The sequence below is a fragment of the Mauremys mutica genome, chromosome 1 (genome assembly GCF_020497125.1).
Source record: "Mauremys mutica isolate MM-2020 ecotype Southern chromosome 1, ASM2049712v1, whole genome shotgun sequence".
In the NCBI taxonomy this organism is placed as follows: domain Eukaryota; kingdom Metazoa; phylum Chordata; order Testudines; family Geoemydidae; genus Mauremys; species Mauremys mutica.
Genome location: NC_059072.1, coordinates 205,124,659 through 205,145,011, shown reverse-complemented (window position 1 = coordinate 205,145,011; position 20,353 = coordinate 205,124,659). Strand labels below are relative to the sequence as shown.

Sequence of the window (20,353 nt, the reverse complement as noted above, 5' to 3'; positions counted from 1 at the left end):
TACTAGATGCTACTTTAAAGTGAAGCATTATTCTATAGGCAGATGGATGAAAAGTTAGTCAGGAGTATTGAAAGTTGCTACAGGGGATACCAAGCAACTGGAATAGGTGATATTTTCTTAAAGGTGTATTATAACATCTAGTCTGCATCCAGTTCACTTGCATAGCATTTTGATTTAAATTGTGCATGGAAAAGTTAGGCTCTATGTAAGGCACCAAACTTAATGTCTGATAATCTTCTCTATTTTATGACGCTGACCATTTGGTATATACCTCTTCATCCTAAATCAGAAAACCTACTGGTTATACCTGACCATCTGTTGAGATGCAGCACAGCATATTAAGAGCTAGTGATTGTACAGTATATTTATTACTGTGAGTGTCTCCTCTTTGGAGATGAATATTAAAATATGTTAAATAATATTTCAGTTCTAATTATAGAGAATAGCTCTTATAGTTAAATGAACAATGGTGACTTCCACATCTTTTTTTTTCATTCTCTATCCTGTTACAATCAGTTTTGTTCCCTACTTTAAAGTGTGGCTATAATTAGAAATCTGACTATATAGAAGTGACACCATCTTCTTCCTGTATGTATTCAGTTCATATCTGTTTGTTTCGCTTAAAAAAAAATAAAATCAAGTTTTGACTATAGCTGAACCAACCGTGAAGGATCTGTTTCCTATGTGTTACTCTGAACCAGCACCTGTAATATCTGTTTGCCTGGGCTCGCTGTAAGCCATCTCCTGTCAGTCTGCTAGAAGATTCAGATTCCTAAACCTACAAGATCCTTTCAGCCTGCCTCCAGAGATTTCCCCAGAAATCCCTCTCCACTTAGCTTTGCTGTCTTTTAGGTGGACAATCTGCTTTTCCTGCTACCTAATGGGTCTAGAGGATCTCTTCCATTAAGGTCTTCTGGGGGTGCCAGACCTATCCTCCTCTTTCTTTGTGGGGGGTCACCATGAAGGGTCACTTGTTCCAACCCATTATGGTCTTCAAAGAAGTATCACGAAACAACTTATTCCTTCCTTATCACCCACCCCCTTAGTGGGCAGGAGAAGTAAGGAAACCCTCCCTCTTACACAGCCAACCACCATAAGATTGAGCAGCAGAAGTAGATAGCACCATATCAAGATTAGCTTTGTAGTTGCTAGGGGTTCTTTATACCCAACACAAGGTGATGCATTTTTCAGATAAAGGCCAGTATTGAACTCTCTGGCAGATACTTACTCTGGCCTGATACACAATAGATACCTTTTTAAAACTTGCCAGTTACCCTGGATAACTTTACTTCAATGTTTATAGAATTCAAGTTGTAGTGAAGTGCAAATGCAGATAATAATGCAACCTTAGCTATTTGTCTAAGGTAGAACTGGCTAGTTTTTAGGGTAAATACTATGTGTATATTAAATGCAAAAATATATAAAGCACTGGTGTGGTCGTACAGTTAAAATAAATCCCAATTTCTAGAAATGTAGAAGTAAAGCTTTCCACTGCCATGTTCTCAAACACAGAGCAGTAGGGAGATGCTGCTGTATTAGAGGTCTCATACTATGGATGAAACAGAGTGAGGTTCCTTCTGTTTATTTCTGGTTTTCTGGGTAAAAGGTAATGATCTCCTGGCTTTCCTTCATAAAAGAATGGGGGGATAACTTCCTATGCTGGCCAGTATTTACCCTCTCAGTATAACAAGATCTATTGCCCAAGGCCAGGGGGGAGCTATTGCTGAGCAAACTATAGTTGACATGTTAGCCTTAAACAGTCTCTCTACTAAACGTATCCAACTCTTTTTACTAGCGCCGGTCAAATAATTTTTTCTACAAATTTCTTGTTACGTTTTTAAGAAACGGTGATTTTTTTCATTAATTGCTCAGTTCTTCTCATTACATTACATTGTTTGATATACCTCAGAGATGAAAAATACATAAAAGCAAATTCTATTTATAAATGCTAACAGCCTTTGCCAGACAGCAAATTGTAGTTACTGAAAGTTTCACTGAAGTAAATTACTGCTAGTATTTGACTGGTCTTAGCAAGAATACTGGATCAGCAATGGGAAAGGTGATCTAATTTGCTTCTTTCCAGACTAATGGTAATCTTGCTGGGGAGTAACTCCTTTGCTTTGTGTTTTGAGATCCATAGATTTTCAGTTGTTTTATTCTGACAAAACACAAACAAATTGTCCTATCCTATATTAGGATCCAGTTGCTCTAGTTACCTCTATCAACTGTCATAACAGTTCAAAATTGATTGTGATTTATGTGTTTTACAAAAAGAAATTACTTAAAGGAGCAGAAAAGTCCTGAGCCTCACTATCATACTACTAAGTTGTAGGAGTAAAATTGTGATATGTGCAGTAATATTTTCTTAGCTGTTAAATACACATTTGTCTGTTTTATCTTGCAGTTTTCAGTGAAGATCTACATGCCAGCCTGTATTTTGTCAATGCATCTTTGCAAGAGGTAGTGTTTGCTAGCACCACAGGGACACTGGTGCCCTGTCCTGCAGCAGGGATCCCTCCTGTGACACTCAGATGGTACCTAGCAACGGGCGAGGAGATCTATGATGTCCCAGGGATCCGCCACGTCCACCCCAATGGCACTCTCCAAATTTTCCCCTTCCCTCCTTCAAGCTTTAATAACTTAATCCATGATAACACTTACTATTGCACAGCTGAAAATCCTTCAGGGAAAATCAGAAGTCAGGATGTTCACATTAAGGCCGGTAAGTATGGTTCTTTACTTCATGACTTCAAGTTGGGCTCGGGGGGAGACCATGTGTTTCTGGCTAAAAAGTAGTAGCCATTGTGAACTGGAGCAAAGACTGTGGGTCTAGAAGGCAATCCCTAGAGTTCTTAATAAAATCAACTGAAACAATATTGGCTTAGCCTATTTTTATAAAAGAGAAGTTAAAAGTCCCATCCCAAAGTCCATCAATCAAATGAGTTTCTGAAAGACGCCAAGATTCCCAGCTGAACAGTTAGAGATGGGCCATTCATCAGAATCTATTTACTCTTCAAAGAGTTGGGGGTGGGGGAATAGGGACTCGCCCTGCACTGTTTTTTTGGGGTGGGGTGGGGCGGGGGCTGGAAAATGGCTAATAGATCCAATTTTTGCATAACAAAATCTTCCCCTTATTTTGCCTGTCTTTAGTTGTGATCTGGTTTTGTGACTCAACAGAGATGAACATGTGCATTGAGATATAATAATAAAATGGTATTGTAAATATATAGGAATCACTTTATGTTTAACTTAAAGTAAGCAAAGGATTTTTTGTATTATGGGCATACCAGTTTGGCAACTATTTTCTGAGTTGACTGAATAGAAAGGGGTGGTCCCTAAAAAGGGAGAATTGATTTTAAATGTAATTAGACTCAAGTCTATTACCACTATTCTACTAGTGCACAGAACTCTGAAACCTGGTATCTAGACATTTTAATTAATCAAAATTTTAATTAAAAAAAATTCTGGGGACAGATCCTCAGCAGATAGAAATTGTCAGAGAGCACCAGTAACTTCAGTTTACACCAGCTTAATCACCAGTTACATCAGCATAATTTATAACATCTGAGGATCTGTCCCCTAGAGTGTCTGCAGTCATGTAGCTATATTAAAGAAATTGCAAACCATGCACAAATATGGCGCTTTGGGGTTATAGCTCTTCTTAAGATTCTCTGTTTGCAAACAAGGAAAAACCAGATAGTGAAGTGCATTATGCCAGTTAATAGTTTCTACTTCCTGACTTTTAGTCTTACTAATGCTAAATATGACTTCAAAGACATGAAAAGTGATAATTAGAAGATACAAAGAAAAACTGACATCAAGAAATTAATGAAATGCACTATCCAAAACATACAGTCTACAAAAATGCATTCATTTTCTGTGCAGAATATACTTTTTTTGAGTTTTATTGAATCTGTAGACAAGAGATTTGATCTTTTTAGGGAGAGAAGATGTCATATCAGCTTCCCTGTGGATTTGCCAGTACATCTCAGTCTTTACTTCCTTGCAGTTCTTTCCTTGAGCTTCTTTTAAGTAGAAACTCTAAAGTGTTGGGTGGTTTCCTCATAAAATTTTGCATGCTAATGATGCTTAAAGATTCAAATATTAGATACACTAATTTTGTGGATACACTAATGTGACTGCCTAAAGAAGACTGTATCTTGAAACCTTGCTAACTAAGGCTCTGATCAAGCAATGAGGTTCATGCAGCTCCAGGGGCCTATGAAGCAGCTGAAAATGTGCACATACCTCCATTGTACTCCCAATCATGTACCAGTATATAGGTGTATATAAGAAGTAATTATGAAAATAGGTACTTGAATGTGAAAGCCATTTTCCTGTTCCCTCTGTGGCTCGTGGGGTCACCAAGACACCACCTTAGAATCTAAGGATAGTCTATGGCACAAAAGACAGCAATTTTGCTAATAAACATCAATAGCATAAGCAAAGGAAAGAAGGGAATAACTATAGCCTCTGCAAAGTGTGCCTGCAGCTTCTGCCCAGCCATATTCCACCCTTTCTCCCCACTGTCAAAACAGTTATCCTTCCAGATAAACAGCCCAGCCCATCTGGGCCTGCATACAGGGCTTGGATCACAAATCCCCCCTCCTCCTCACCAAGAAATATCAAGAGCATTAGAGCTGCCATTGAGCCTGATACCAAGCTATCTCCATCATTCAGTCTCAGTCCCAGGGATACGCCCAATCCCACAATTCTGAGAGAGATATATATATATACCCCTCCCTGCGATCCCTACAGAATCTGGACAATGTATTTGCAATGTATAGGAACTGGGTGATATCCCTATAAATAGTTTTGGAGCCCTCTAGTGGGCCTCCCTATTTTTTATTGCAGGAGCCATCAGAACCCTGCCAGAGTAGCAGTGTGTACAGATAGCGAGACCTTGTATATTTGTATATAGTTAGTAAACACGGTTATTTGGAACCCAGCTACCAGTGCAGCCCCTGCCTATTATGTTATGAAGAGAGCAAAGAGATGACAAAATGTAATTTCTGGCAAAGACTACACAGTCCCCCAAAAGTTCTGACACAAAATGCTGGATCATATGGAAGCCTGAACATGATTCTGGCTTGGCCACAGCAGAAAGGAGAACGCAGCGATAAGTCAACATAAAACCTCTCTCTATTTGGTAATTAAATGCAGTCCTGAGGAAAGGACCAACTGGGCCTAAGCCTTACCCCATAGCAGGTAGAGAGCTGCTATGAAAGCTGGAATGGCCTTTTGCTCCCCGCAGCGCCGCATAAAGTGGGTGCAGTGCCCTCCTTCCCAGCCAATCAGAGAATTTCTTAAAGCTAGATATGTGACTAATTGAATAGTCTAACACAAAGCTAGTTCGTGATTGGTCAGGAGAGGCAACGAATCCCTGGCATCCATCCTGGGAAATCCCTGGAAGAAAACTTAGCCTGTCCAGCGGCTATCCTGTGGATTTTTGTGGATGGTGGAGGTGCTCAAAGGAGATGGTTGAGCTGAAAATTTTTTGGCTTTGCATGTAATGTAGATAAACTCTTTGGGCCAGATCCTTACCGGGGGTAGATGGAGGTAGGTCCATCTTGCTTTCAAATTGTTGTTTTCCCAAGCAACTGTGAAAGCTAGAGACTTTTTTCCCCCCCCATGAAAGATGAGTCTCATGCAATCAAATGACTCTGTGATCTGGGGCTTTAAGAAAAACAGCAGAAATCACAAGGCTCATGATAAAATCATGAGGTTTAGCAACATTGTGGGTGCATTAAACAAAAATGTTAGTGCATATACACAAACAAGAACTGTCTCATGCAGTTTGGAACTGAATAAGTACTTGTGATCTATCTCAGCCCCTTGGATATTGCAAATTCCAAAGATTAATTGTTTGGTTTGGAAATCTGATTAACGTGTGCCCTCTCCCTTTCCATATGCCAAAATGTCAAGGTCCAGATACTGTAACCCTCCCCAGCAAGGGATTGAGGAAATAAGATTATTTCTGCCTCTGTCAAGTTTCACTGATTTACAGGTGTTTGTGTACATTTGCTTCTTGGAAACATTGCCCTGGAAGTGGCTTTTAATGACATGACAGGTTTTTGTAACTGTACAAGTAGTTCAGAAAAAATGTGAACCATCTTGCACTAGCCCTGTTCATAATATTGTGTCATGATACCTTCTCCAAATAGCCCATGCTTTGCGAGCTATCCTTGGAGCATTAGTGGTAGGAGACAGTTAGCCACATAAAGGAGATCCTTGTGCTTTGCAAGCCCTTCACTGGAGCATGGAAAGAAGATGGTAGCTGGCTTCTTTCACATGGGAAGAGGTGTTCCAAGGTTGCTACTGTAAGAGAACATATGCTTCTGACAATCCAGCAAGTCTGTGATCAGAGTTAGTTACTTTGCCTCATTATTTATAATCAGCAATATATATATTTAGACTAATGATGCCTTAATACTTAATTTTGATTTATTTTATTTTTAGACGTGTTAACCTTTAAACTATATAATTGTCTATGCAGATTGTAAAACTTAAAAAAAAACCACTTTCCTGTTCATGAGCTAGTGGTTGCACTGTAATTCGAAACCCTTCACTATTTGTACATGCATAACTTACAATTTGAATCTGCCCAGACGCACTTTTTTTTGAGGAGCAGTTGTAAAGAGGTCACCATTTTATAAGTCCATGGCTTCTTTATTCCAGAAATATACATCTACATAAGAACGGCTGTACCAGGTCAGACCAAAGGTCCATCTAGCCCAGTATCTGTCTACCGACAGTGGCCAATGCCAGGTGCCCCAGAGGAAGTGAACCTAACAGACAATGATCAAGTGATCTCTCTCCTGCCATCCATCTCCATCCTCTGATGAACAGAGGCTAGGGACACCTTCTTACCCATCCTAGCTAATAGCCATTTATGGACTTAGCCACCATGAATTTATCCAGTTCCCTTTTAAACATTGTTATAGTCCTATCCTTCACAACCTCCTCAGGTAAGGAGTTCCACAAGTTGACGGTGCGCTGCGTGAAGAAGAACTTCCTTTTATTTGTTTTAAACCTGTTGCCTATTAATTTCATTTGGTGACCCCTAGTTCTTGTATTATGGGAATAAGTAAATAACTTTTCCTTATCCACTTTCTCAACATCACTCATGATTTTATATACCTCTATCATGTCCCCCCTTAGTCTTCTCTTTTCCAAGCTGAAGAGTCCTAGCCTCTTTAATCTTTCCTCATATGGGACCCTCTCCAAACCCCTAATCATTTTAGTTGCCCTTTTCTGAACCTTTTCTAGTGCTAGAATATCTTTTTTGAGGTGAGGAGACCACATCCGTACACAGTATTCGAGATGTGGGCATACCATGGATTTATATAAGGGCAATAATATATTCTCAGTCCTATTCTCGATCCCCTTTTTAATGATTCCTAACATCCTGTTTGCTTTTTTGACCGCCTCTGCACACTGCGTGGACATCTTCAGAGAACTATCCACGATGACTCCAAGATCTTTTTCCTGACTTGTTGTAGCTAAATTAGCCCCCATCATATTGTATGTATAGTTGGGGTTATTTTTTCCAATGTGCATTACTTTACATTTATCCACATTAAATTTCATTTGCCATTTTGTTGCCCAATCACTTAGTTTTCTAAATACTGGGAAGCAAATACAGCCACACCCACTTAGAGTGAATGTGCTTAAACTTAAATTTTGCTCTCAGTGAATTTTTTTTGTTTAATTTTTTGTTTTGTTTTGCAGTGGGAGTAGAGGAAGTTTCTATACAATGGTCCTATAGCACTACTGACACGATTACCTTAGGGCACTGAAATTACGCTCATTGGTAATGATGACTAGTAGACCTGCGTGGCCGCTTTGCCTCTTGCTCCTTTCATCTCTTTGTATTCACTGAAACTGGCCTTCCCCTTCTCCAACACCTCTTTTGTAGCTGCATTCTTGTAGTGTTCTCTTCTCACACAGCCCGGATATGAAGCAATGGTGATATTGAGCTCCTACTGTCTCCCTCATGCCACTTCTCACTTTTCCACTTCTGAACTGTACTCCATCAGACATTAATCTCTATCTCCCTCTCCTGTTAGTTACTGTCCACAGGCTTCTCATCTCTATTTTTCATTGATTACAGTGCATGGATTTCCTCTTCTCCCATTTATCTTCCACCGCCTACTCCAAAAATGCTCAGCTGTCGTATTGACCTGGTAGATGCTGTTGCCTCTTCCACTCCCTACCATCTTCCTTTGACCTTCATCTCTAGATCAATTCTCCAAGCTGCCAGCTGGGTCACTAGTACTATTCCCACTAATGTACCTCACTATCAGAGTTTCCCTTTTGTGATCACTACCTTATTTCTTTCAGTGTTGCCCACTCCATCTCTGCTCTCACTTTTCTGCTCAACCTTTGAGACCTTCAGTCTATTAACACGCTTCACTTCTCTGCAAATCTGAGCACCCTCCTTCCTTCCCTCTCACTCACCTCTGTTGAGTCCACAGTTAGCACTTTCAACTCTTCTCGCTTTCCTCCATCCTAAATTTCTCTCTCCCATCCTTCTGGTTGTCCCACTTATCTTCGCACCAAGAGAAGGTTGGCAGCTTAATTCAACAGAACCACCATATGGGAATCTCCCACCAGTATTGGGGGAGCCTATGCTCCCTCTGGCAAAGTAGAACACCCAGCTTCTGAAGGAAGTGTGGTATAAGAACCTAAAGAAGCTGGCATGAGACAGAGCATCATTTTTTCCATGTAGAGACTGTTTCCCTTGGGAAATGATTTTACCCTTACACCTAGAATTAACTAGAGGATGAACACTGAAATGTGATGGGGTATAGTATACTACTGGAGTAATCAAGAGGATCTTGGAGTTCTTTCAGGGAGACTCTTCAGATCAGCAGTGTAAAATTATCACAGATTTACCAGCCAAGACACAAAATTTACTTTCTTACCCTTGCCATTAGGATGAAGAAAGTCTAATAATATTTTACTTGCCTGCCTAATTTGTCTTTATCCTGGGTGAATTGTGCAAGATCAATGCAAGAACTGGAGCAGGGCATGATCCCACCATTTTGGGTTTGTGGCTTTGACTAAGTCTGCTGTAAGGCATGTGAAAGTGAAAGGAGTGATGGGCATGAGCTCATCTTCTGACTTCCTTTATAAAGGCCGAGGAAATGTGTTGTTTACATTCAGTCCTTGGGGAAATGATACCCACCTGTCTTTCCAAACAGGACTTCTTTCTATTTAATTCTACCTTGGCTTTACCATCTCACTCATTAACAAAAACTCACTATTCTTCCATTTTAGTTTTACGGGAACCCTACACAGTCCGTGTGGAGGACCAGAAAGCCATGAGAGGCAATGTAGCGGTCTTCAAGTGCATTATCCCCTCCTCTGTGGAGGCATACATCACTGTTGTCTCTTGGGAGAAAGACACAGTCTCACTTGTCTCAGGTAGGCTTTAATGGCTTTCTTTCCCTATTGGATATGGTTTGTGTTTTCCATAATGCTCGGTGGTTCCTTTGTGTTGATTATAACTGAATGATATTTCATCTTTCCACTGTAATTAATGTATAGCACATTTAGCTCTGATGCATCCTCGTGATTAGGTGTGACTTGAAGCTTTGAGACAGCTCTGGCTTTTTTTAGCTTGCTCCCAGGGAAATTAACATGTATTTTGTTTTACACTAGACACGAAATCAGAATTTCTTGGCATTGTGGCGTGTGTTGACTTGATGTTTTTTTTAAAAGGAAATTCTGTTTGCCATATAATTTTTTGTTTTGGGTGTCATAATCTGTTTGTTGGGTTGTGATTGTTTTCTAGTGGTGAAGTTAGTTATGGAGTAAAAGAAATCTCGAGTTACATTTATTTTGGTTCTTTTAAATATGTGCAATTGACTCCCATATTTCAATAATATTTTTGTACCAGATATGCCTATAGACAACATTTGAAAGCTTTCACAGTGTGAAAGCTTATATACTATCCACAGACATAATAAACTTTTTGCTGTATGCCAAATATATTTATGCATATATTGACGTTAAACTGTATGTTTATAAAAATAACTATCTGCACTGCTGTGTATACAGAAAATTTACTTTGCTGTTGGAAAACTGCAAACTGTCATGAAAATATTTGAATTTTCTAGTTAGGACCCCGCAAAACATCTACAGTATGTACTGAAAGTATGTATAGATGCAGCAAAGAGCCCTTTTCTTTTTAAAAAAAAAAAAAAAAAAAAAAGACTCCCATTGAACTGATTTAACCTCACAAACGGGTCTAGGAGTAAAATCCTAGCCCCATTGAAGTCAATGGTGGGAGTTCTACCATTGACTTCAGGGGAGCCAGGATTTCACCGTAGCAATCCAACATTTTCTAGCTAATACTATGTAAGAAATCCATAGAACAACATATGTGTATAGAGACTTCATCACATGGAAAGTTCATGTTGTTGTTCTACAGCTGAAATGTGCATTATGTGGATAAACACAGAATACATCTGCTATTATATGCTCAAGTAAATGATGTACATGCACAGGATGTGAAAGTACAGCTGTTGAGTATTGCAGCAATGTGACAATAATCAGAGCTAAATGTCAGTGCGTTGTATATTAAGAATGTGTTTATACTATGCTACAGTATGTGCTGAAATGAGTTGAAGATTGTAAGTTCCTAGGTTAACCACCCTCCATTTTGGATAAATGTGGTGCTGATAGAAATGGAATTCTTTGTTTCTATATATCTTGTTTTCTAAATGTGACTTCCTGTCTGTGGTAAAACTATTGTTTAAAAGGTTTTGTCCCTTCATAGATATTTTTGAGACAGTATGAAAATAGATTCGTTTGGTACAGAAATGTTGTATTTTTAAGTGATCAGTCACCTTGTCCACTGATATCGGTATAGTTTTTAAGTGCACTAAATCCACTTTAGTCCATTTGATATTCATGGATAGAAACCTGCACCCATGCATACTGCCATTGAACAGAGGGACCTGCCTCCCCAGATCCAGTTATAGTAGTTGAGACTCTGGGATCGCAAATAAAATACAGATGATGTGATTTGTGGTCATGCATTAAAGAACAGGATTGAGCCATTAAATGTTACAAATATCTTTATTATTATTGTAACCTGTTAAAAGAATATATAATACAATTAAAATGACCAAACAGATAATTACATGGGTTTCTGTTTAATTTCTCTTAATCTTAAAATAGTCTATTAAGCTAGATAATTTAATATTATTAAAAGGTCCTTCATTCTCAATTATCAATTCAGAACATCTTGAAAAATTTCACCAATGTGACTTGTCTCCTCACAGCCTGATTCCTACCCTCTTGGAACACCACCACATCTTTGGATGGCTCAATTTTCCTCATAATTCTGAAGTCTAGAGTACAATATATGTTTCTGCAGCCTCTTCCCTACTGTTGTAGAGGGAAATGCTGCTCCTCTTGAAACCGCAATGACTACATAGTACACAGAAACAGTCTACCTAGTTAGTCAAGCCTCTGCCTTCAACATCTGTCCTTCTAGTGACTGAAAAATGATTAGTGGTATAGAATGGCTTCTATATGAGGCGCAATGAATAAGACTGGGACTTTTCAGCTTGAAAAAGAGATGACTAAGGGGAGATATGATTGAGGTCTATAAAATCATGACTGGTGCAGAGAAAGTAAATAAGGAAGTGTTATTTACTCATAACACAAGAACTAGAGGTCACCCAATGAAATAAATAGGCAGCAGGTTTAAAACAAACAAAAGGAAGTATTTTTTCACACAACACACAGTCAACCTGTGGAACTCCTTGTCAGAGGATGTTGTGAAGGCCAAGACTATAACAGGCATCAAAAAAGAACTAGATAAATTAATGGAGGATAGGTCCATCAATTACTATTAGCCAGGATGGGCAGGGATGGTGTCTCTAACCACCGTTTGCCAGAAGCTGTGAATGGACAATGGGGGATGGATCATTTGATGACCTGTTCTGTTCATTCCCTCTGGGGCACCTGGCATTGGCCACTGTAGGAAGACAGGATACTGGGCTAGATGGACCTTTGGTCTGACCCAGTATGGCCGTTCTTATGTTCTTATGAAGGAACATAATAATAGTCCTTTATTGATCAGCTGGGCCTAAAGATTTTTTTCTCATAGGACTTTTGACTTTTTTAATTGATGAAGCTGCATCCATTAAAAATCTTCTTCTCATCCCAAAGCATCTTTATAGACACAGAGAGCAGTACAGTATCACCATTCATTCCTGTCCGTGTCTTGTTCCTCCATTAAATCCAGTCTGGTTATGTCCCTGGAAGAAAAAAAGTATGGAACTGCATTTCCATGAGCTGGATAGGGTGGATTGGCCTAATAAGTCATTACATCTGGAACTTATTTGTTTTAGAAACAGTACAGCAAGCCATTAAAAATGAAGACTTAATACATTTATCATGGCTCTGATCCTACAATAGCATATCTGAAAAAAAATTGTGTGCAGTCACAAAGCAAGTAAAAACTATCCATTAAAACTGATGCTCTTTTAAAGGTTGTTTAGTGTATCTTGCCATATCATATAAAATAATTTAGAGAATCTAATTCCTGAGGTTGTCACAGTACAGATCAAATATAAAGTCTATATTTAATTACAGTTGTTCTGATGAACTACTCAATACCAGTGTTAAAGGGAGGCAGGGAACATCAGTCCAGTTTAACTAGAATGACTGTAGGGTTTGCTGTTTACTATCACAGTACTTTAGCAGCAGCTTAATAGTGCTAGCTTTTTAAAAAATGATGTGTTTTATGAGACAATTGCCTTGATTTCTCTCCTTGATCAATTCAACAATAATATGGCCATGAACTCAAATGGTGGATAGTGATTAACCTCAAAGTCTTGGATTCCCAGTGCTGATGAATAGGATGCTTAGACATAACAGGACTATTGATCTGTTTTCCACTAGTGATCAATATTTTGAGGGAAAATGTATACTAACATAGGTACCAAATATGAGAACAACTTTCCCATGTGTGTCTGATCAACTTTTGTGAAGTGTTGAAAAGAAATAGGCAATAGTATGTTTTTGCATCTGCCAATTTAATATTAGAACATTAGTGACAGGATAGGATTAAAAGAAAAATGTGGCTGATTATCAGTGAGTAGTGGATGTCATCAGAAAGGAAAGTTAAAATGAGCAGAAACCACTACAAGGAATCTGCTAGGGATGTATATTTACTGGAGATTATCACAGACTGTATTAGACAAAATGCCATGGAAACAGTAGGATAAAACTAAGTATACAGTACGATAAAGGGAGAAAGTTGAAAATCTCCCATAAGGATTATCTTTTGAAGAACACACAAGTAAGACAGCAAGTGTAGACTCATGGAGGGAAGTGTGAGACTTCCTAAAAAAGATAAACAAACCAGCATGCTAACAGGTGCTGCATGTTCTAGTTTTAGAAGAGTGATTTTTGCTTTTGAATTCGTTACACTTGCATACAGTCCTTTCAGATATAATATAGAGTGAACATTTCAGATACTAAAATATATGGAGATCCCATCCTGAATTTTAGAATAAAGGGACTTGCAAATGAGCCACCATCCTTCTTTCAGATGCTCCACTATTACACAGTATGTTAGGAGTCCTTTTTTCTATGTAAAACCAACCCTCTGCATGCTTGCATGCTTTTAAAAGCATTGCTGCTCATTATATATACCAAAATCTAGTTTTTTAGAAGAACACTTAGGAAATATGTCTTAGCTCAGACAGTAGGAGCCTTGTTGGTTTCATAATGCTGCAACATGCTAGACCTCTGTAACTTTATAATCTGTTGGCTAGATTGTGCTTTTGGTTGTGCATAAGGAGGTCCCACTGAAGTTATCTGAGAGCAGAAAGCTGCCCATAGGAGCTTTTGTGTGTAATAAAGCTGTAATGCACAGGACTGCTGGTAAGAGACCTTTCTCTATTTCCTGGTTCTGGTTTCATGCCATGGATCAGGGTTAGTGCAAAGGTGAAGGGGTAGGAGGCCACTGGAAGGCATCCCCAGAAGAGAGGTCTGGACCGTATCTGGAGCTCTGTTGCTAACAGATTCCCCTTAATTTAAAGCACTAGTTGCCTGTGTTTAATAAAAATGGTGAATATGTGTCATGAAAACGTTTTTCCACAAATTTTTTCAGTGAAAATTTAAAATAAAATCAATTTTAGAAACTACAAATAGAAAAATTATATCCATTCAGACAGGTATTTGCTCATCCATCTTTCCTAGCACTAACAATTCTTAATCACTTTTCCCCCACAATACAGGCCTTGCCTAACAACATTTGAAATGTGAAAAATAGAAACATTTACAGTAGTTTGGAGCAATTTTAGAGGGACTTGCACTTGTGTCTTTAAGTATTGTAGCTAGATCTTTGAGACCCCCACATGCTTTCTAGTGAATCATGTCTTGCAGGTCACACTAAACACGAAAATTTAAGTAATCCTTTGTTGTAAATCTTATCATGTGACTACTAGCTAACTTTGTACATACAAAGTTTCTTCTTAGTCCTTACTGCTTTCCCTCATGAAATTACCCCCACAGATTGCCACTCCATTAGAATCTGGCACTGTGCTGTGTTGATTTTGCAACTACTGAAAACCATTTTTCCAGAAGGGCCTAAAGAGTGCAGTAAAGCACATCTGTGCAGTGACAACTGAAAACAAAGTGTAATGCATGATGCTGTTGTGTTTTCTGCTGCCACTGCTGCCCCACCCCTCATCCTCGGCATTCAGCCACCAAAAGGGGACTAATGCTTGGTTCTGATCTCTGTCTCAGTTCCGAACTGTTGCTCTGTGTACTTCAGGCAGCCCCAACAAACAGCATAGCCAGGCGGGGAAGAGGACAGGCAAAGGCAAAATAGTCATTGATTCTCCCGGGGGTGGGTGGGTAAACAGTAGCTCCATACCCCTTCAATTGTTGATCAGTTCCTGGGATGAGTGGAGGACAGGAGTGGTGACTGAAAGGGGATTATTAAAAGGGGTGAGTGTAAGAGAACAGTGAAGGGACAAGGAAGGAGAAGATTAAGTGGGGAAAAGTGAGGAAAAGAGTGGAAGGGAGAAGGTTAAATAAACTGTAATCGTAGTGAGAGAGAACCTGTCTTTCTGGGGGTTACAGCGGTATGAGACACAAACAAATTGAAACGTTGTCTGATTTTTCTATAATATTCAACAGACAACTGAAAGCAGACACTGAAAAGACAGCAGAAAGGATGTACTATGATATGCATTAGAAGAAAATGGAAGTGAAAAGAGAAAAAATATAAACAAAATAGCTCAATAATATTGTCTATAAAAACTTTATATTAAAATATTTGCAATATTCTATATTTGAAGGGGTAGCTGTATATAATCTAAACACACACATTCTTTATATCTGTTCTTGGTTTATTCTGAATACCACGCTAGCTAGATGATGAGAACTGTGAGGGTTTTTTGAGATTTTAATGGACCTGTGTAGTTTAATGAGGTTAACAAGAGGTGCATGGACCCTCCTGCGTAAATTCCCCCATTTTTCCTGTCTAATAACAAACCTTGAAAGGATCTGAGTTGTGTGAAAAATATAATGACTTAAAAAAGGTACAAAAAGAAGAGAGATAGTATTTATTGTGGGGATTTAATTAGCAGTGAAAGAATAGCAGCTTTGACTGAAAGGTATAGAACTATGAAAGGTAAACAAGTCCCTGAAGGGCTTTGATTGACATGAGGATGACAGCTGTAGAGTCTTTGAGCCTCTGCACTTTCCATGGGCCATAAATAAGACACAGTGGACCAAGGCTTGAGAATGTGTCACTGATGCACAATGGCCTGCATTTAATGTAATGAATTGCATAATTTACACTGCATTCTTTAAGTCTTAACTTTAGAAGGCTCCAAGGGTTCTTGGTTCTCTTTCCACCAAGAGTTCTATGAATTGCAGTGACTGATGGTCAGCAGTCCTGTTTGCCAGTAGTTACCACGTAGTGGTATCTAAGATCTGTACTTATATTTGGAGATCATGGTAGCATCTCAAAGTCCTTGGGGTGAGTATTTTTCTCCTTAATAGTGAGCGCTGTGCAGGGCTAAAATAGGTTAAATTTTCTGATGAATATTATTCATGAATGTAGATAGTTTTCTATATAAATTATAGTCCTTTAGAAATATTGTCAATATAGAAGATGGTCCCACATGCAAAGATGAGATCCAGATTTAAATGCATCCAAAATTCACCCATTTCTCTCTAACAATCAATAGCCATATAACATAATTTCAAATGCTCTAGCTATAAGATTTTTCATTGTCCAAGCTGAACAGAATAAAAATCTAAATGGATAGACCTAATGTTGACAGTAAAAGAGGTTTAAACATATGTAGAGTTTTTGAATAATCTAACATAATATCAATAATGCAGCTAAGGAATTAAAATACTCTTTTAAATTGTAATACTATACAGAAAAATGCCACAGCCAGACTCCTCCTCCTTTTTCTTTTTTTCAGGGCATGATTTCAAGAGTTGCTGAGCACCTGCAACTTCTGTTGATTGCTAGTGACGTTAATAGGAAGTTCAGACGCTCAGCATTTTTCAGGATTGGACTTTAAGTTTGCTGCAACAGCAATGTGTTTTCCAAGCTTCATGCAGATTGTAAAGCTCACTCATTTCTAAAACTGATATTGCTTCTTAGCTTTCTCTTTCAACAAAGTTATTTTCCTAAGGAACCATTAGGGAAAAGTAACGTACTGGATTATTTAAGTAATGCCTGGTTATTGCATTTGCAACTTTTTCTACGTTTGGTAGTAGTGTTTAAAGAGGGGAGTACCACATTATAGAAATTAGAGATGGGAAGGATCGATTAGGTTTTGTATACCTCTCCTGCCAATCCAAGTTTGTGGTATGTTCTCCTGTGACTATGTAGTTCAGTTTTAGCTGACTCAAGCAATGTCGTTTCTCCCATTCATTGGAGAATCTTCCCACTGGCTGATATACGGTATCTATTTCATCTATATTTTCCGTTACATTGTATCGGAGTCTGATAATCTGAGAACCATGCTAAACTGTGGGTGGGAGAGGATATGTCTGGATATGAGTGTGTCAATAGGGGGGAGGAATAATGTCTCACCTGCCTTTCTGCTACTTAGTCCATGAGTTGGCTATGGTGTTCATAAGGAAGCCTTGGAATTTAACTGGAACTGTTAGGCTTTGATGACACACCGTGGTGACTAATGTTTCCTCTTCGTGAATTTGTGTTATGATGTCTGATTGGCGGGGTTAGTGATCCGATCAAGATAGAGATGAACTTCCATCTCCTATATCCACTTTTAGATTAGGGTGTGAGCAATTACATGTGTTGATCAGGCAATTCATGGTCTATAGGTGTATAGAAAATTTTGGACCATTGCATCAGATGTGTCATCTCCATGAGCCTGAAGTTTCCTAAGGCAATGAGTTTTTGGGATTCTTCCACAGTCTCTCTCAGCTTTTCTGGGAAAACCTTCATGATCTGGAGGTCAGTTGTTTGGCATGACTTTTAACTTAGATTTTGTTGACTTGCAAATAAGGGATACACTTGAAATATTCTGACTTTTTTCCCAGGAAAGATTCTTCTTGTTTAGGAGTAGATAGATACTCTTTCTGTGCATTTTGGGCCTGGTCTAAAGTTCACTGAAGTCAATGGGAGTCTCTCTGTTTACTTCAATGGATTTTGGTTCGGGCCCTCTGACACAGTGATGTCTGGAATAGCCTGGAGGGATGCTATGGGCTAGCAACAGGTCCGCAGTCATCTAATCATGTTTTGATAATGTAGACAAAGGGAAAGAGGGTTCATTGGATTTATGATCATGGCTAGTGAATGGTTTTTTAGTGTTGAGCTAGCATTGCAGAGCATATGTGCAAGAGCTGGGTTGGGAGCTGTGAAAGCAGTGTTCTGTTTTGTATTTCTTAGAGTGGCTACAGATGGAGTGGACATAAGTAGCACAGTTATTTTCTTTCTGGGTAATAGTTGACCTTTCAGACTTTTCACCCCCAGCCCCTTCTTCCTTTTAGTATTGGGAATGTGGATGGATGCCTGTGGGAGGTTGGAGAGGGGGGAAGGGATCGATCATAAAGGGATGTACCAAAAATCCAGGGAGCAGAAATCTGCCCCACCTTTGGTTAATTTATCTGTATTACACTAAGTGAAAGGACACAGCTGTGGGTGAAGGTACTGTAGATAGGTCAGTACTGAAGAGTGCCTAGGAAGCAAATGGCATTTTTTATTTTTTATTTTTCCTTCTCCTTCATTTAAATCTCTCCACCCCATCTCTTCCTCTTTCTTCCGCAGCCTTTTTTTTCTTTTTCCCTTTAAAGATAAGGAGCATAGGAATATTGACAGGATTCGAACCTCTCTAGGGGAGGGATCTTGCACAAAAGGAGGGGAAGAAGAGGTGGCATGGGTACCTTGGAGAGGAGAAGGGGCACTGCCCTTCCTTCCTTCCTCGAGTGGGGAAGGAGAAATAGTGAGGATCTTCTTCCTGGGTCAGGTCTTCAAATATTAGGAAGCTTTTCCTGACACTCAATCTCTATATATCTTTCTAATTTAATCCCATTCTTCCTCGTTACAACACTCTCCCTTTATTGTATCACCATCCTTAGAATATTAATAGGCAATTACATGCCACACTCCCTAGTCATTATAGCCTCACCAAATATAAATATATGCATAATAATTAGTTTTTCCAAATGACTGAGTCCTTTCAGTCCTTAATCAATTTTATTTCTCTTCAGGTTCTCCTTCCAGTTTTGTCCACATCTTTCTGGTACTGAAGGGCCCAGAAAGTAGCACCATGTTCTAGGGCCTGACCTGTGCCAAAAAGAAAGGTGCTTTCACCTTCTCAGACTATTGCATGATGATTCTAATATATGGCCTATGGCAATGCTGCAGTACAATATGTATGGGGGAGCTCAGCACAGGCCTAGCAGCCTGTTGCACAATACATCACATTACAAGACGTGAGTGCCAAATTATATTGGGTTTTGGTTTTGATTTTTTGGGCTATCTTATTATTTTGTACACTGATGTTTAATTTGATATCCATAGTCACGAATAGGTACTTTCAGCAATGTTTCTGTCTCTCACTGGAAATATCTACGCATTGGATTATTTTCCCCCAGATGTACCTGAATTTATCTGTATTTTTCCAGGTTAAATAACATATTATTGCCTGCCAGATTTTTCTTGCAACTCTGTCTCCCTATTCTCTGTCCTCTTTCTGGAGTTCATTGCACTGCCAAATATTCTGTACTATTTATTAACATGGTGTTTACCCCTCCTCTTCACTGGATCTTTATTAAAGATATGAATTAAGATAGAATGGACTATTAAACTTCACAGTCGCTCACTGGACTCCTTTCCTGTACCAGACACATTGCATTCTATTATTTCTCTTTATTTACAATTCCTCAGACAGTTTTTGATCCATGTGACTTTGCTTATGTGTTCAAGGCCCTGTCCAAGACTTTAATTTGTGCATGTGAGACACTGTCCAAGCCTATAATTTCTTCATGGGCTCTACTCATTCAAGCCCCAATCCCATGATATGTAATACAGATGCGGATGGGTGTGCTCATCTGTGTGGATCTAGCCCTAACTTTGCAATTCTATCAAAAATAGTGATCATAGCATTCTTTTTTTTATTATCCCATGCTGTTAGCTGCTTATGGATCTTGTTACCCTCCTAGATATTTACATAATTTTATATATGTTGGTGAATAGATACTGAGTATCCTCTGGGTTTTCGAGATGATTCCAACAAAATTCTGAAAGTGACCTGAGAAAAACATCCTGTGATTACTGATGGATTTGATATGAAGGGATGAAATTGACGTATCAGCTCATTCATTTTAATGAAATAATGCTTTACTGCTCAGAAACTATTACACCATAAAGCTGTTGTCCCCTATAAAAATTTGATTTTTATTTTTTAATAATTTTAATGGATAATACCAATGCTTATTTAAAGCATTTTCCCTATTTTTATTTATTTATTTAAATTTTCACAGTTGTGGGAAATTATTGGGAGTGAGTGTCAGACAAAAATTATGTAATGACAGCAGACATTGAGTTTCAAAAAGTTAAAACTTTATAACTATTAAAACATAAACTGTCAACATCATATGTCAAAATACACAAAGTAAATATCCTTAAATCAAACTCTTAAGTTCTCAAACAGCATTTTTCTTACTTTGCCTATCTGTAAATTTCTATTATCATTGGTGGAAATGTATATGTATTGATTGATGTGTGTATGGTGAAATTGGCATTTAGTGATCTAATCCTTCCAAGTTTATATATTTGTGGTTTAGCTGTGATTTCAAAGTGGTAAAATGTAGAAACTTTCAC

At 38.6% G+C, this 20,353-nt stretch overlaps 1 protein-coding gene across 3 annotated transcripts in view; it reads left to right on the top strand.

Moving 5' to 3' along the window:
- The window catches only part of DSCAM (DS cell adhesion molecule), a 644,197-nt gene that overhangs the window by 102,445 nt on the left and 521,399 nt on the right, over positions 1 to 20,353 (top strand). For all 3 annotated transcript variants that reach the window (XM_045002507.1, XM_045002505.1, XM_045002506.1), the window contains exons 2-3: positions 2,405 to 2,722; positions 9,283 to 9,429. In XM_045002507.1, the coding sequence (XP_044858442.1) occupies positions 2,405 to 2,722; positions 9,283 to 9,429 (465 nt within the window). The remainder of the gene's footprint in view (positions 1 to 2,404; positions 2,723 to 9,282; positions 9,430 to 20,353) is intronic.